Here is a 19,799-nt window from a genome sequence, read left to right as displayed (position 1 = left end):
TTAAACCAATCACGGATTATTGCAGTATTTCTTTACAAATGCCTTCATCCGTCATTAAAGATTTAAAACAATATCAGCTCTAGGATTTATTGTACTTCTATGTTTAGCCCAAATCATCGCACAAAGATTTCCAAGCTGTGGAAAGCCCATCAGCGTCCCTATAATTAATGCATTGCGTACTTCTCTGCGCTCTGTGGATTTCCAATTTTTTGAAAAACTTTATTGCGTGTCTCGATCTAGTAGCCCTGATGATAGAGGCTTGGTCCCTTGGCCTTGGAGCACGGCCCTTCTTTTGCTCCGACACCTCTAATACGCCCGGAAAGTATTATACCAAACGTTGAAAATCTCATAAAGGGTATGAAATTAACCACACAGGATTATTACAGATGGAAAACAAGAATATATGCCGAAAAAGTAAAACGTAACAACTCAACAAATATAGTTTTCCAGCAGCGCATTAAGGAAACAAAGGAATGGCTCCAAAAAAATGATGTGGTTCTCTTAAAGGCGGACAAATCGAAAGGTCTTGTACTCATCAAACGAAGCTCGTATAGGGAAAAGTTAAATGAATACATCGATAGCACGGAATGTCATCTTGCCCCGAATAATTACTTGGAAGCATTGCAACAAAGAGTGATAAGATTCACCCTAACTCCTCTAGCGAAATTGCTACATATGGATGCTGCCACTTTACAAGCTCCCAGGACTCCGAGAATGTTTGCTTTCGGAAAAACGCATAAAACAGGTTCCCAATTACGCCCTGTAGTGGAAAAGTGTAATGCTCCGACGTTCAAGATAGAAAAAGTACTTCTTAAATTTATACAAAGTAATATGCAAGTTTCGCCGTTTTCGATCAAAAACTCGATAGAATTGATCCAAAAACTTGAGGATGTTACGCTCATGAATGAGGAGTGTTTGACGGTATTAGATTACAAGGCATTATACCCTTCCATCAAGCTGCCTCCTTGCTTTTGTGCCTTGCGGGACTTTTTATTCGCCAATATTAAGAACGCTGCAAAGTACCACACCCAGATCTTGGAATTAGCGGACTTGATATGTCACACATCTTTCTTTGGCTTCGAGGACAAAACTTATATACAGGGGCGAGGAGTACCGATGGGTAGCCCTATGTCTTATATACTCTGCGAATTGGTACTCCGCAAGCTAGAAAGCAGTATTCTCCCGATAGTAGGGGATGATATTTTATTATACGTGAGATACGTGGACGACATCTTTATCGTGTGGAAGGACAATCGCAACATCAAAAAGTTTATAGATTTAATGAATCAAAACCCCTATGGTTTAACTCTAGAGTTAGATCAGCAAAGTTATAATAGTGTTAATTTCTTGGATCTCACTATAACATGTGTAGGAGGGGAAATCTGCACGAATGTCTATCGGAAACCGATATCAGTCCCAATCGTTATCCCTAGGAACTCTGCAGACCCGGGGCATATCAAGATGGCAGTATTTCGCTCGTGGATACAGAGAGCGCACACACACTGCACCAATGTTTTAGATACAATTAAAGAGCTACAATACATCCGAACAACGGCTTTGCAACATGGCTACAGAACAGAAAAAATAGATGCTCTCATCAAGAAAGACCATAACCGAACGAGTGGGAGGAGTAGAAACCAACCAAGAGAGAAAGTGATCCTCGATTACATTCCTTTTCTTAAGCCGTTAGTTAAAAGGATTTCCAAGAGTAGGAATTTGCAGGTTATTTATCGACGTAATCCGACCATATACAAGCTTTTAAGGAATGATAAGATGAAGTATGAGCGTAACTCACTAACAGGAATTTATTCGATACCATTAAGGGATCATAGGTTCGATTCTAAATTAGTATATATAGGGGCAACTTTGAGAAATTTAAAAAAGAGGATTAATGAACACAAGCGATCGGTGGAAAAATCAGTTGATAGTACCGTCCTGGCCAGTTATGCTAAGCAGCAAGGCATCACGGTCTTTTGGGACCAAGCCTCTATCATCAGGGCTACTAGATCGAGACACGCAATAAAATTTTTCGAAAAATTGGAGATCCACAGAGCGCAGAGAAGTACGCAATGCATTAATTATAGGGACGCTGATGGGCTTTCCACAGCTTGGAAATCTTTGTGCGATGATTTGGGCTAAACATAGAAGTACGATAAATCCTAGAGCTGATATTGTTTTAAATCTTTAATGACGGATGAAGGCATTTGTAAAGAAATACTGCGATAATCCGTGATTGGTTTAAACCGCACGTTGGTTTTTTGTTTCGTTTTTATTTTTTGTTTTATTTTTATTTTATTTTTATTTGTTGATGAAATATTGACATAATTTTGTAAATTACGATAATCCTGTTTATTTTATTTTATTTTTATTTTTTATGTATTTATTTATTTATTGTAATCGTACCGTTAATTTATGTAATATTTGTTCGAATTTAATATTAGTTCGAATTTCATATTTAATTTAAAGATGTAACTGAAGATGGACGCTTAATGCGTTTGAAAACGTTCTTAGGATTAAAGAATTTTTGCTGAAGTTGGAATGGTTGATTATTTTATTTTATATTGTCTCTTCAGTAAGGAAATATAGTTTTATACATCCTAGAATTTATATGTATATATAAGTATCCACTTAAACATCAGTCTAGGAACAGAATAGATCTTTCCAGCATTTCATGACTGTATGCATGTGTGCATTATTGTTCCAGAATAAAATAACAAAAGGGAATCAATTTAAGACAATTTAGCATAACATAAAAATAATTTGACTGTAAAGAATAAAAACAACACTGCAGAAATTGATACATAAAAGTGAACTTTATTTTATTAAAGAACATGTTCAAAATGACTGCCTTCAGTGGCAATATAAAGATGTAGGCAGTCAAGTGTGGTCTTTATACAGGACAAGGAAGCTTTCTCCCCAAATTCCATACCAGATGTTTAGAGTAAAACACACCCGTATACATTATGGAACATGCTCTGTCCAGTGGTACAGATTAGGATGGTTAAATGCTCCATTCCAGGAAAACAGTGCATTGTGAATCCATTAAATGTACTGAAGGAGTTGTGGTTCACATTGCTGTAAATTTAACATCATGTTGTACCACTCAAATCAATGCATCACATCCTCTGCAAGTTGTACTGGTTGCAGATTGCAGTGGAATGGGTGAGTGTCTGATGATGTAATACCTGATGTATTTGTGTCTGCTTCAGTCCAAAACCTAATCTAGCCTAACAAATGCTGAAAAGACATGTCTTTTGCCCCTAAATAGATATTCAAGTGGGTACTATATTGATTCTATTAAAAATGTGGAGATGTAACTGATTGGAAAAATAGTGAAAACCATTTCCACTGGTCATCTTCAGTTAAGGCAACAATAAAAACCGTTTTTTTTTTTTAATGCATATCACAATGCTTCTAAAAATTAATTAATGTATTTTAATATTTTTATGCTGTTTAATTTCCCCTTACCTTCACATTATTCATGCTTAATATATTACCACAGTCATCCATGTATTGTTTGAGATCTTTTTCCTGTAAATAAAGTAAAATTACTTAAATTATCAAATATCTTTTTTTATTCAATCAACAATATGTATTATTTTTATTTAAAAATAACTATAATAAAGATTATGACTTTAATGATATTTGTATTCTTATTTTTTTAATATTGAAATAAAATGAAAATTCTTTTTGCAAATAATTATGAAATTTAACTCCTATTTTTATTTCTAACATTTAACAAGAAGTTATAATAAAAAATTGTTTAAAATTATTGTTCTTAAAATTCTGCCTAAAAATGTTTTTTCTTCTTTTTTAAAGTTGCTTTTAAATTAAGTAACAAATACATAATTTATGATTTAATTTAAGAAATTAATGTTTCTAACTTAATAAACTTATTGTATTATTTAACAAATATACTTTATCTGAAAAAAAAATTCATTTCAGAAAATTTTGTCATTTTCTTTTAATTTTTAATAAATTTTCCATTTATTAAATTAGATAAAATGTAATAATTCTATCCACTTTTTAAAATTATAATTTTTGTTTTTGTCAGTGTGTGGATTTTTATAACTTTAAAGAATTTTTAAACATTTTATTAGCTGAAGTTATGCCATTTAAAAAAAAAATGCATTTTATAAAAATAAAAACTTAAAACTACAATAAGTAATTTTGTTATTAATTTTATCTTTATTTATTTATATTTAAAGATCTTACTAACAAATTAAATGACTCTATTAAAATATTTAATTAAGAGTTTTACAATTTTTAAATTATTAAAAACTTACCAAATATTCAAATACTAAGGTTAAAGACTTTTCTGTGTGAACAATATCATGTAGAGTCACAATATTATTGTGTTTCAAATCTTTTAATAATGATACTATAAAATAAAAATTTAGCAAATTAATTCAGTTTTATTAAATAAAATTGTGTGTATAATGAAACCTATAAACACAAAGTAATACAGCAAAACCTGCCAAAGTTGGAATCATACAGGGCCATAAAATATTTCTACCTCAGAAGATTGATAAAAATTGCAATATAAAGGGCTTCCTATAATAACTGAAAAAATTTCAGAATTTTGTTTATCATTTTTATTAACTGTTGGTAATTATTAAAAATAGTAAGTGCAGTACAAAATATAAAATTTAATGTTTCACATTTAAACATCTCATTTAAAGCTCAACAAAACTTAAATGTTTAGAATTTCAAGTAATGTTACTAGTTTCAATTTTGTCTTTGCAACAACTGCTTCAGTGACAGTCCACAAGAGCTAGAATTTTTCCAACATAGCAAAGTTATTTATTTCCTTAGCAAATTCCTCCAAAGAAAACATTTTAGTTAGGGCTTTTAAAAACCTGATGATCTAGTCATCTCAGAGAACTTGATATACTATTCTGTCTCCTCTATCAGTAGTCAATTCAGGATTGATGTCATCATCAATACGATTAGATAAATTCAGCCAAAGTTTGGCATCCAGTCATTGTAAAAGAATGAATCTTTTACTGCACAAAAAAAATCTTTTACAAAATGAGTGAAAATGCCTAACAGAAACAAAAAAAGAAAAACCAATTATTGCTTCAATGTGTGGCATTTGAGGCATAAATTTATGGCTTCAAATATTGCCAATTTTTTTCACATGAACAAACTAGTTGTTAGTTTTATTTCTTTTGTCACTGTGCTTCTTTATTTATTTTATTACCACTGTATTATGTTTTTGATTTAACTTAGTGTGAATCTGTACTGCTCTCCTTTTAGTTTTGGTTTTGATTCTCTGTAGTACTGACTTCCAAATTCTTGCAACCTTTAACATTAGTCAAATATAAAACAAAACTTTTAAGCTTAAGACAAAGGCCAATGACTATTATTGATCTCATGGTTAGTACTCATTTATAGTATCCATTATCATTCCTATTAGGCAAAATATAAAAAAAATTGTTGCAATGTAATAGAAGCAGAGCAAAACTAAATTTTCTGGCTTAAGCCTGAACTCCACATTACCAGAATCCGCGATGTACTCGTAAAACTGAAAGCCAAACTGATGAAACTTTCAGTTTTGGAACATTCAGTTGGACAGAAACAAGACTGAAAGCAGAGTTAAAAATTATTCAACTTTTCTGTTTTTGCTCCGCACTTCTGTCATACTGTAACCAATAAAAACGCAAGGATTTGTGACGCATAGTCACATGCATTAGTCATAGGTAGTTTGATTGTTGTAATGGTGGAAAGGATGAGGAAACAAATAGATTTGGAATTATTCATTGAATTAGTTAGAAAATACAGATGTCTGTACGACAAAAAAATGTAAATAATTCAAAATTTATTTACAATTTCATTGTTAATAAATGCAGAGAAAGCATGGCAAAATCCATAGCATCGTCCATGTTTGACTCTACGACAATTATAGAACTGATCAACAGATGGCACATTTCCACGTAACGTTCATTTTGGTGCTAGTGGAGTCAAGTTCAAACAAAAACATAACTGAAATAAAAACTCTATGTTTCAGTTCTGTTTCTGAGTTTCTGTTTTCAGGTAATGTGGAGTCCAGGCTTTAGGGGTAATATTTTCATTCTGTTTCTGCCTTATGCAGTTCTAGTTAAGATGAAATTTCATACACCACATCTTGACTTAAAAAAGTTCTGACTTACACAGGTTTCACTGTATTATAATCAACAATGGTAGAATTATTTCAATTTTAAAATACATATTGTTCATTAAATTAATTACTGTATTTTGAAAATCTTTAATGTACAAAAATTATTATTAATTTCATTTATCTTGTTCCTGCTATGTTAATAAGCTGTCAACATATCAGGCAATAAAAACATTTAATCCTAAAATTGTTATAAATTGATTATAAATCCACATTTATAGCAATTTTATTATGAAAATTTATTTTCATAATAATTTCATAATTTATTATGAAAATATCTTATTTTTCATAATAAAATTGACATTTTTGACTGGCTATTATAAATGAATACTTATTAATGTTACTTGTATTCATAGATATTTTTTTTTCAGGGTTATTCCTGAACAGATTAATTTACATTGAAATACAAAACTTTTTATTTATTATAAGACTTTTCATGTTAGAAGTCTTTCTGGCAAAGCAAAAACACTTCTATTTTTCTTAAGAAATTAAAATACAAAAATTTACAATTTTTTAATAACTGATAATTGTTTTTAATTTGTAAACTGTTACAAAGCATTGACATAATTTATAAACACTAAATTTGAAAATAAAATCTAATTTTCTAATTTTAAATTTTCTGTCATGAACAGGTTATTTTACTCTATATATTGTCAATTGTAAGAGGTCTGTTGACTACTTACTATTATTGTCTTGCACCATGACTTGAATTAACTTTAAATAAAAGACATTACTGATGTCTACATTGAATTCTTGTGTAAGAGACATTTGAAAAGTTGTTTATTTTATTTTTTCATCTTTTTCATTTTTTTCAATATAACTATTTTTTTTATTATACAAAAATATTTCTTTATATTTTAATAATTTTTGAAAGTATAAATAATTTGAAGACAAACCCTTGTTATATATATTTTAAACAAATGTTTATCTTAAATTTTGTTGTTATTCAAACTCTCTCTAAAAATTTCAAATGAAATCTTTATATATTAATATTAAAAAAATATTCAACCTTTCAGTATTGTGTTTTAATAATGCAGTATAATACAGATTTAGTATGCTTTTGGGAAGAGATTTCATCTGCTCAAGACAGAAAATATCCTTTTAAAACAGGCATCTACTAAAAATTATATTTTTTCCAACACTTGGTAGTTTTGCATCTAAATAATCCAGTTTTCTTTTGTAAAACAATATGTCATAAGAACAGAATTCAGAAATAGGTAGAGAATTGCCAAAATTATGAGACTATTTATTTACAATAATTAACAAATTGAAACTAGAAGCATTTAGTGCCAATTTAAACTATTAATATATTTAATAATTATAAATGAATTACTAGTTAATTTAAAGAAATCTAGAAAAAAAAGGAGCTAGCTTAGAATGATACTCAAAATTGCAACAATTTTGCCAATTCTTGCTAATTTCATCAACACAACTTGTTTGATTCATTCTGCTTCTGTTATTCTTTCTTATTTCAAATTAATTTGAGTTTCTTAGTGTCATCCTTCCATTATGCAAGAAAGAAATTGTGTCAACTTGCTAATGTTTGATGTAAAGAATATCAGAGTATTTTCTAAACATGGAACTGCAACAGTCATATTACTATAATGGAACCAGATATTTTTGTCTACTAAGTATAAGTGTCTGCTAAACCAAGTAAACTATACTTAATTTTTATTCCAACATTCTTTTATATTTAATTATTGATATACATAAACACATCTATTTTAAAGTTATTGCATAATTTTTTCTGATGTAATATTCTCTTTTAAATAGTTTCTATTGAAAATCAGGGGTCACTCTGAAGAATTTAGAAATATTGCCAACCATTTGCCAGCTTTTAATTTTTTTTCACCACTTCAAATTATTTATTACCACCAGTTTTATTTGCTAAATAATGCAGGTGCTGGTAGCCTTATTAGTTTGGTGTCTGGAAGGTAAAAGTAACATATTAAGCTGTTCACTTACAAGGATAGAACCAGATGTTTGAGTCTCCGATTCAAATGAAACCTGGTGCGCACATAGCCTTAAACACAAACAGCTCCTCGTCCAAATAATAGGACCCACTTATCAAGCATTTCCCAAAAGTGAGCCTCTGAAAATTTAGTGTTTAGCTTATAAATCTTTGGAAGTTTCAAGTCTGTGAGTGGCATAGCTGAGTTGTTGATATGTTATGCACTGGAGCTAGATGATATAGGTTTGAACCTATGAAATTTTAGTTTCCTGCATCATTAACATTATTATTACTATTATTATTCCTCACATTTAAAGTTTATAAAACAAGAAATTGTGATGTCATTTCCTGTTTAGTGAAAGCAAGTATCTGTAGATTAACTCTTTTATGTTATTAAAATGAATATGAAGAAATAAAAATTTTATTTAAGATGTGGTATTGTGATATTTGAAGTGTAACAAACATGAGGAAATTGTCGATAATATTAACAATTAAAAAAATAAAACACTGCAACTATGCTATCCCTTTTGTCATATCACTTGTCTTTTTCATCCATGTGCAGTAATGACCGAAGCTTATTCACCTGTGAGAACATAGTATGTAAAATATGTGAAAATAAATGTGAAGAAAAAGTCTTATTTAATGAAATAGAAGAGTTAAATCTACATAGGTTTGTTTTTGCTGAAGGTTTGAACCTACATCAGCTAGATCCAGTACATTATATCCATTTGGCTATCGCCACTCAGTAACATGAAACTTTCAAAGACTTATAAGCTAAACATTAAATTTTCAGAGGCCCATTTCTGGGAAATGCTTAAGTGGTCCTATTATTTGGATGAAGAGCTGTTTGTGTTTAAGGCTATGTGCTTACAGAGTTTCATTCTAATTGGAGACATGAACATATGGCCCTCTTGTTGTTAGCAATAGAAATCATTTTTGAATAATTTTTTAATGAATAATTCTGAATAACACATTTGATCACAATGTTTAAACAGCACTTCAAAAAGTTCTGTCATGATTTCATTTTAGTCTACTGAAAAAAGATCAAAGTGAAAAATAGTCATCCCAAATTTTCTGTCAGTCAATAAAAAATCCCCAATCCAGAAATGCTGGGCAGCATTGCACAAAACTGCCTTCAGTTCTCAATATCACTTCCTACTTTTCTGCCTGAACTTGCTACATGATGTCATGAAATTGCTAGGTGTGTGGTATATGGGACTCCCATTGCATGAAAGCTCAACATTCTGCTGCTTTTCCTGAAGTGTGATTTGTGGTTCAATTTCATACTGAATGTCAAAACAAGCAAACTAGGGTTTTTATCACCACTTGTTATTGCCAGTACTATATTTTTATTGCCACTTTAATAAAAATATCACCAAGTGGAGATTTTGGCGCTATGCAGTGAGACTCCTGGAAAATCCTATATTTATATGGAAAGTTACAAATATAAACAAATCATTATAATTATAAAATAAAGCATAAAAGTAAATATAAGGAACAATTAAAAACACAATTATAAAGTATTAAAAAAATATATGGCATATTCATTCTATTTACAAGTCATTCAAACAAAGAAACAGATTACATAATATTTTAAAAATAAGCAATTTAATTTTAGTGGTAGTAGTATAATTACTTTAAGGAACAGTTAGATAGTTTTACTATTGTTAACTGTTCCTTAATATTTATTATTATTACTTTGTTTTATAATTGTATTTATTCTGTATTTTAATTTTTTTTTAATGCATTTTGCTGTATTTGAAAAATATTTTATGTTTGTAAATCCCATTCTAAAAGTAATTTTGTGTATTCATATCCCTGCAAGCCAGCGAGCACAAATACAACATGGCCACAACACAGAGCTTGCCTATTTTGCTGCTGAACTTGCAGTTTCCCCTGCTAGGATGAAGCTACACTTTTACACAGGGTCTTTGACTGACATGACTTACGTTTCTTGGAGACTTTAGAAATCTATATTGCTGAGAAGAAAGGATGTTGCGTTAACTCTGATGACATTACAGTACCGCAAGCATGGAAATATTTTATAGATTCACACAGCATTTAATGTTTTTAACTTTAATATTTAATATCGTGTCATGTAAAGACTTTTCATTTATTTTTATTTTTATGCTTTCAACTCAGTATCACAACATGTATCAAACATCCTTTTGAATATTTGGAATTTCTATTTTAAAGGTAAAGGCATTCTCTGTCAAATGATAAAACTGTTTTTTCATTTTTTGTTTTATTTCCTGATAAGGGTTTCTAAATTGTGGCCTAAAATACTAGAACATTACAGTTATTTGCTGGAAATTGTATATAGGTGTTAATTTCACTGTTCCAGTTTTGCTGTATGCTGTTATTTAATTGTGCTCTTAGACTATTAAAAATTTATAAGGTATTTTTGAAAATATTAATGCCAAATTAAGAGTCATATGATTATAATTTTAAAATATTCTGAAAATGTTCAATCTATAAAAGAAAGACTTTCTGAATTTTCTTTCTATTAAAAAGAACAATTATTTTCAATAAATTACCTTGTTAATGAACAAAAAACAAGTTAGATATTATATAATCAATAATGTATGTAGTGTGTAATTTTTTTATATTGAAGGTTTATTATGAAAGTATTGCTTTATTTGTTTATTTTTCATTTATAGCAGGAAAAGAAAATAATTCTGTTTCAGTTGTGATCATAAATGGTCACAACTGAAACAATTATTAAAGAGATGATATTGAAGATTAAATTAATGACAAATTTAGATAAGCAATTTTAAAACAATAAATACAAAACACTAAAAATTGTTTCTTCACCTTCTCTTATTGCAGTGCATGGTGCACCTTCTTCATGTTCTAAACGAATCTCTTTCAAAGCTACTAAATTATCTGTTAGTCGGCTCTTTCCCTTATACACTGTAGCATATGTCCCCTATAAAAATTTATGCATAATAATTTAAATGAGAAAAATGCTTTTGTTAAAAATTTTATTATTAATTGGTATAACAAATAATTAAATTAAATATGGAAATATTTCTTTAGAAAAATTTTAATGACAATTAGCACTTATATAATTATATAGTATACTAAACAGTATATGACAAAGCCAAAAATATAAATTTTGTAATAGTAAAAACAGTAACATATATTTTTTTGCATGCTTATGATAGATCAATGTACATATGACATGTATTATTTCAACTTGTAGAGGATGACAAGATTTCATGCCAGACAGAATGAAAGAATTTCTGATGGCAAACACTATTCAACATTACTCCCAGAAGCTATCATTTTATGACCAATCAATCTTTTCAACAGTCTTGTATTGGCAATTTTTCAAATAGTCAAAGTTCAATGGCAAAACAGTAATAAAACTTGTCCTTTACATACCTCCAGAAAAAGAAAACTAAGAATGAAATAGCTGATAACTGTGCAAACCAAGCTATAAAACTCATTTGTTTTTTCCACCATTCAAGCAATTTTAAACATGAGATGATGCTTTACAAACATGATAATAACAAAGAAACATGAGACAATGCTCCAACTTGCTGAAACAGAACTTTGCATTTATCTTCCAGAAACTGTGGCAATATCCATAGCTTCAAACATTTTTAATACATGTTTCCATCTACTTTACTATAGTAAGTATGCATTCTAGCCCATCTCTAGCAGTAACTAACAAAAACTGATTCTTATACCTACATTATCTAAAACTGTTTCAAATATTGCTTATGACATTTCTGTATTGATAATCATTCCTTCATAACAAATTTCAAAAATCACTCATATAATTTTGACTCACTCTGAGATATATGTTTAAGTAAAAGTCATTTATGATGTAACATGTATTTGATGAATTTACTCTAGTCTGGAGATTCACAACTTGTGTTCTGCAGAACCCTAGGGTTCTGCCAATAAAATCTGTTGAATAGAGATGTATGAATGGGCCAATGCAGATTTGGGATGTGAAGTGCAATTTTTCTAATCTTGGATTGAGTCCTTTTATCACGTCCTATACATGTGTTAGAGTTATAGCTTTATAAATAGTGCGGACCGATTTATTGTAATGAAATGTACCAAAATCATGATATAATGTTTGACAAAATAACAAAAACCATAAAATATAGTAAAACTTAATGTAAAGCTAGAAAATCATTCAAAAAATAAACTTAAAAAGTATCCAACAGAGTATCCAATTATTATAAATAATAATGCAATCATGATTACTTTTAGGTCGGTCACCGAGATTGTATTGTCTGTCTGGAACACAGAATTAATAAATGGTCGTCCCTGCATGGGTGAACTTTGTCTCCAAATATTAATTTAAAATAATACAATCGTTAAATATGATTTAATTTGTATCTGCAGTGCAAGCCTATTGAATCTAATGATGGGAGTGGCCATTCAGATGTCTGGCGGAACTGTACTGTACATACTATGATACTAGTGATGGGACACTCATGTCAGACGAGTGTCACATGTTGGCAAGGGGGTTAATTAATGTGCCATCATCTGTAGTGTGAAGTACAACAGTATAGCATACAAGCAGACATATCAATAAAGATTAATAGAGTTTTCCACTTCAATCGTTTTGTGATAATTTAAGTATTTTTCATATAAAAATATAGTGGGAATTGTATAAATTTATAGTGCTTTTAGTATTGTGTATACCCAAAATTAAAAAATCATGGAGTATTGGCTGAGAGAAGAGTTTTGAAGAAAAATATAGCAAGTACTTCAAATGTTTCTAGTGACAAGAAAACTGAAAGGGCAGATATAAATGAAGATACAAATCCAGGCATAGCGCAGTGTAAAATATTGAAAGAAAAGAAGTTTATCACTTCACATTAATGACCAGTTTGAATTAAATAATAATACTTGCTTTCCATTATTAATTTTCTTTTTTTTTTCTGCATTTTCAATAAATTGTTTTTGGTGTTTCTATTTGCTGTTTTATCTATAATCATTAAAAATAGTCAGGGTTCTGACATTTTTTAGTAAGGGTGAAAAGGGTTCTGCAATAAAAATAAGTTGGGAACTGCTGCTCTAGTCAAAATGTTCAAATACAAAGAGAAATTCTATGTAAATTATTAACAATTGTTATTATTTGCTTATCCATAAATATATTATTCACACATTATTACAATTAAGTTTATTATTCACTTTTATAATATTTGTTCCAAAATTTCAAATTATGCAAAAGAACATTCATTTTCCAATTGAAACAGTCAATTCCCTAACATTGTATTACTTTTAATTGGAATTTAAAAAAACAGCAAAATTAATTCAATTTGTTATTTCATAAATAATAATGATAAAAAACTTTTTAGTGGTTTTTCTGTAAAATAAAGTATTTTGAATGATTTGATTTAAAAATAAATATTTAATCTAATTAACCTATATTTATGTTTAGAAAACTTAATTCATTAAAACTTCAAATCTTTTTAATGATTTTTCTATTTTGATGTTTAATTAAGTTTAATATGACATGATATATAAAAACTGCACTTCCACACAATATAGAGATAAACAAATATTTACGAACATAAAATATTTTGATGATTATTAACATTCATTATGAATTTTAATGGCTTTCTATAAGCAATAGGGAAATTATTTTTGATCAAGATATCCTGTTTGAATTCAGCATTCCAGCATCAAATTCTCATGAATATAAAATTTAAAACAAAAATTAAACATTAGGTAATTAAAATTAATTTTAAAAAATATATTCAAAAATATTTCTACTCTTGCTTTTAAAAACATTAAATGTTTCTTTTATTAATTCTGTTTAATTATTAATGTTTAACATAAATAAAAAATACAGTAGCCTTGCAGTTTATATCTCACATGCTGGTAGATGAACCAAATAAGTGATATATCAGTAACACAATATAACTGATATATCTATCTACCTGTTTCATTCATTTTCATTCTCCATGCCAACTTGCTTTTTTGTAGATTGTATTTCATACAATGCTACTTTCAGTGTCAATGACTGGAATAAAGAAATATTTCTTTGGCAGTAGAAATTCAATGACAATCAATCTTTTCAAAATTTTTGACTAAAGTACATTTATACTTGGAAGATGAAAAAAGGCATAACATATCCAAACAAAGATATAGCAAGTCCCTTGTTATATCTTTGTTTTTTAGTGTCACATTTTTAAAATACTGTAGTCCCATATAACAAGTCCCTTGTTATATGGGACTACAGTATTTTAAAAATGTGTTAATAAATTTGATTACTTGTGTGTTAAATGTTGAATCCTTCACACTAAAAGATTATTTTTTATTAGCTTATTTATTATTTTTCAAATTATAAACAAGTTCACTTAATTTATCATAATCATTAGCTATAAATACTTATATTTGTTACTTACTTCTCCTAATTTATGTAACTTGGTATATGTTTCCATCTTTCCAAAACCTATTTCAGACTATAAAAAATAATAAAACATAATAAAAATTATTATATATTTTTAATAATTTAAAATTAAACTTTTTATTAAATAAAATTTGAAAAACTTAAAATATATTTATTTTCTTATAACTTACATACTTAATATAAAACATTTTTTTACTGTAGAAGAAATATATATTTATATTATATAATTTGTTTTAATAAACCTGGGAACAAAATTGAAAGACATATCAATTTTATATTCAATATATAAGATGAATAACATTTTAAAATTCACAAATTCAAAATGTGAATTATATAAAAATTTATAAAACTTTAAGCCAGTGAATAATCCTTTAAATTTTTATTTATCTATAATATTCTATAAATGTAATCTGGTGCTAAAATGAAATGCAGCACCAGATTTATTTCAGCAATTTTCAGCAATATATTTTAAAAAAAAATAATAGATATAGGACTGCTTTTTTTTCAAACTGCAAAATTTCTTGTACTGAATTCACTTTCTTTCATAAATTTTTTATGGTTATGATTTGTATTAATTTCAAGGATTCATTTTGACACTGAAATGCATCACAAAAAATAATTTAACTTATTTCATCATTAACTATACAAATTTATAAAAAAAAAGTGTCAAAATGACACTTTCTTTTATAAATTTAAAACTATGACAAACTATTCCAATACAAGAAATTTTACAGTTTCAAAAAAGCATTAAACTTATACATATTATTTCTCCCCTCTGTATTAAATTAAATACATTTTAATTTAATGCAGAGGAAAAAAATTGTTAAAAGACTTGCTCATTATTATACAATTGTTTCTTCATATATTACTAATGATCTACTGTGATTTATTTTCAAAATCATAAGACTTAGATATATAAATAAAATAATAAAGTATATGTATACAGTTTGAATTGAACAGAGTAAAAAATGCTTTCTCCCATCCTTTTTTATTGTGTATACATATATACTGTATATACACATACATGCACATGCACAAAAACAAATAAAAGAGAAATCAGATAGCCTTTTTTTAAGAAGAATTATATTTAATTTCTTACTTAGAAATACTTTAAATGAGCAATTATTTATTGTGACATCACCACAATGCAGGGCTGCAATTTTTAATCATATTTTCAATTTATTTAATTTAAAATATATGCTTTCCATCTCAAATTAGTAGTGGCTTGCCCTGTACATCATACTTTTCCTTTAACAATAAAGTCATTCCAGTCATCTATCTAACACCTTGCAGGAAAAAATTTTTGAATTGAAATAACATGACTTCTGATTTGCATCAGAAGTTTATATATAGTTAATCAGGGCCTCCTACTTGTAAGGTTTCCATACCTGATCTCGTTTTTCATTTATCTAACTCCATTCTCAAGATTAAGGAGACAGATTTACAGACAATGAGAATTTACACGTCTACAATTTTTTCAAATTGCAGCCCAAAAATATCTACTCTATATTCTATATCTATATCCTATATATTTTACATATTAAAAGCAAAATGTTCCATCATTGCCAAAACCAAAACTTTATAAAGAAGTGTTATAAATAGACTCTCAACTCTGACTGCTTGGATGAAATATAACCAAATCAATCAAGATAGACAACAAGTACTTTATCCATACTTTACGAAATATTATGTTTCAATTAATTTGATTTTAATTTCAATTTTAATTAGTTAATTAATTAATTAATTAGGATTTTATTTTTAATTTTAGTTTCCATTTTCATTTTGGTATAAAGGCCAGAGCTTTAAATTTTAATTTAGTCTTAAATTTAAATTAAATATTTTAAAACTTAATTATTATTTTTAGTTTTAATTAACTGGCTACCTAATTACATATAAATACAGACGAATACCCAGTGCACCAATACTCCCTCCACAAAGATGAGCTGGATATGCCAGCTTATTGAGTTTACTGGCATACTGGATGCTGTATTAACAGAATTTGTTTTGTTTATGATTTTTAAATGATGTCATGTAACATTTGAATATTCCAGTTTGGAACTTAGTAGAATATTTGATTTTTGAACAGTTTGAAAATATGAGGCAGGCTTCTAAAAGAGAACAAAAATGTTTGTTCCATTAAAGACTTTTGCTGGAAAATATATTGAAGGTGCTGTATGGCTTACTGTTAACAAGGTTCCAGCTTTTAAAAGTTATATAAAAAATAGCAATCAAAAAAATCACTTTTTTTTCTTATGTTTTTTATACTGTCTTGTAATGAAATTAATTGCAAAAAGTTTCTTTAAATATTTTAATTTTTTACAGAATTATTTCAGTTAATTATGAAATAAAAATACTTTTTTACTGTAAAAGTACAGTATGTTTTTATTTCATGATTACCCAATTTAAAGGAAATGGAACTGATAACTTACCAAAGATTGTCTTCTTACTGTCCTGCTTATTGGACCTTCCAAAGTTGGACTTATTATTTGTTTTTCAAGAAAACTGTTTGGCAAATGCAGATCAACTGGCAGTGAAAGTCTTTTACTAATATCCTAACAAAAAAAAAATGTAAGAAAAATTTGTATTTATTTAATTGTAATAAAATAAATAATTTACTTTTATTTTTATTTTGTACAAATAAATAAATTCTTAATTCTTTTTTTAGGCAGTTTAAAAGGTTTCATCTGGCAACAGCACATTATATGAAAGTACTTGATGTTCTTATACAACTGCATTAAGGAATTTTGTTTTCAAAGTGTCAAAATATAAATTAGTAAGTATTCCTTTAGTTATCAAGCAAATGATTATGAAAAAACAACAGGACATTCAATTATCTGAATTGACTGAAAATATAACATTCATAAAAATTTATCAGAAAACAAAAATTGCAGTCTTACAATGAAATGTATAGGTTGATATTATTATATCTAAGCAATATAACTTTCATTGGGAGGTCAAAATTGCTTACTATTTGTTAAGATAAACTATCATTTAATGTAAATTCTTATAGGCAGTTCCACAGGGTCTTAATATTAATGAGAATCTAAAGTATTTTGTAATAATTATTTAAATGTATTCTCTCTTAATACATACTAATTAATACATACATTAAGGAATCTGTTTCATGATATTTTGCCATTTCTTTCATTTTATCTCCTAGATATTATATTTTTCATTCATTCCAATCTTTCCACATTCATAGATTTAGGTTTCTTGAAAATATTTCTTTCATTAACTAATCTAATTGTTTATCAAAGTTTCATATACACATACAACCTGATAAACTGATTATTTACCAATTATTTTCTGTACTGGCATTATTTTTTGTATTACTCAAATAAAAAACTATTTTTGCTTAAAGTATTCATTTCAGCTACTAAAGTAACTGGGCAGAGTTACTGTTAGAATATAAAAGGTGTTCGAGATTCTTATATATCTTAGCATTGCTATGTAATATTTTATTTGAGCAGTTGATTTAATTATAAATAAAAACTTTTAAATTTCAGTAAGACCTATTGAAAACAAAACCTGAATAAAATGGAAACCTTCCTAACAGAAGGGGAAAAAAACTTCAGAATGGAGTGATTTTCTACATTATATTTTACCATAAGCCTGTCTAATGTGAATATAGAAGATTTTTTGGGTACAAAAAAAGTAATTTAACCTAAATAAAGTGGAAAATTATGATTTTTCTTGTATAAAATATTATTTCCAGATATAATGATCATTGCAGAGCATGACAAACTATTCCAAAAAGAATTTCAATCTTTTTCAGAGAAATGAAGGTTATGTTACAAAGGATATAGAAATACAAGGTCTATGTTAATATAGTGTTTGCTTAAATTAACAAGGCCATTTTTTATCACTTGCATATGTAAGAAAAACCTTATAAGAATATATAAGAAAAATATAAAGAAAAGAAGAAAAAACCACCGCCTTGTCTATATATGAGAGTGATAATAAGATTAAGCCAGAACTTGAACAGGCTACCCTAATACAAAGAAAATACTATATAAACCAGCTTAGCAATTTAGAAGTGTTAGAAATATTTAATTAAGGTAGACCTCCAGAGCCTATGTATCAATTTTAAAAAAGAGAAACAAATTTCAAGATCATAGCAAGTTATATTTGACCTGACATTATAGTAAGCAACACAAGTGTATCCTACTGGATATTCAACAGAAAAATTAAAAAAAAAAAATTCAAATTCAAATACATCAGAATCTTATATGCATTCCAAGCTAGAACACTAGCACTGGAGAGATTGGATTCTTTAGGGAAATCTACCCAGGAAGAACCTAAGTGTGAACCAAAAACATTCATAACAGTTTTCACAATTAAATGCAAGGCTTAAATAAGGTTAGAGAGTTTCATTTATATTTTGTACAAAAACACTAAGCTTCACAAAAAGTTTTTCTTCTTTATTATGAAACAAAGACCTTGCTAATTTACTTTGAGCTGCAAAGAAGTCTAAACATAAGAACAGTTTTCCTTAACATTCTAGGTAATATATATATTAGAGTGTATCAAAGAGAAGATGGGGTGCTGCAATATCATACATCAATTTTGTTACTTTAAAATAAAAATAAATATAATGCATATGGCATGACTTCAATTAGGTAAGATTAGATAACTAAAGTAATCCTAAGATAATTGAACATCATTCTCTAGAAAATGAGGGGGCATGTGCCTTGATCCCCAAATCTGCTTTAAACAGCACTCAAAATCCTAAATAGCCACTGATGTGTATACCATTTTTTTGTGTATTTTTGTTAAAGCACTATCTTTCTCTCTCTGAGATTAACATTATAGTGCCATCCATGTGTAGATGACATGGTTCGTGCAGATTTTAAAAGTTTAGCATGTCACCTGAATATAGGTGACCTGGCTGTAACTGCTCCAGCAAAGAAAATAAAAAAAAGAAAACAATCTATAACTCATGAATGAAAAGGTAGTTGCCAAAAAATTACTACCAACATAAATCTTGAATTATCTAACTAACAATCTAAGTAACAAAATTGCAAAAAAATTATGGTCCTAGAAAGTTTTACCAAATTTTGTCTGGCAGTCATCTTGTTAGTATAAATCATAATTATTATTTTTAAGTTATGATAAAATCTTTTTTTTTTTTTTTTCCTTTTTGTTGAGTTAAAGAAACTTGTGTTTGTAATTTTTCTGGAATCAAAAATTTCTAGAAATATTAATAGATTAGTTCTTATAAACAATAACTCATAACAGATTTACATTAAACTACATATAATTTTAAAAATAAATTTAACAATTTTTTACTTATCAAATTCAAACTA

At 27.9% G+C, this 19,799-nt stretch overlaps 1 protein-coding gene across 1 annotated transcript in view; it reads right to left on the bottom strand.

Annotated features, from left to right (window-relative positions):
• Positions 1-19,799, bottom strand: part of LOC136977910 (cyclin-dependent kinase 17-like) — a 101,701-nt gene that overhangs the window by 22,337 nt on the left and 59,565 nt on the right. The window contains exons 3-7 of the mRNA XM_067273504.1: positions 16,923-17,045; positions 14,489-14,545; positions 10,923-11,037; positions 4,287-4,381; positions 3,469-3,531 (exon numbers count right to left, since the gene is read on the bottom strand). Coding sequence (XP_067129605.1) covers positions 3,469-3,531; positions 4,287-4,381; positions 10,923-11,037; positions 14,489-14,545; positions 16,923-17,045 — 453 coding nt within the window. The remainder of the gene's footprint in view (positions 1-3,468; positions 3,532-4,286; positions 4,382-10,922; positions 11,038-14,488; positions 14,546-16,922; positions 17,046-19,799) is intronic.

This window comes from Centruroides vittatus, unplaced genomic scaffold (assembly GCF_030686945.1).
Source record: "Centruroides vittatus isolate TY-2023 unplaced genomic scaffold, ASM3068694v2 contig_482, whole genome shotgun sequence".
Taxonomy (NCBI): domain Eukaryota; kingdom Metazoa; phylum Arthropoda; class Arachnida; order Scorpiones; family Buthidae; genus Centruroides; species Centruroides vittatus.
The sequence above is the reverse complement of the archived record's forward strand: the minus strand, read 5'-3'. Positions and strand labels throughout refer to the sequence as shown.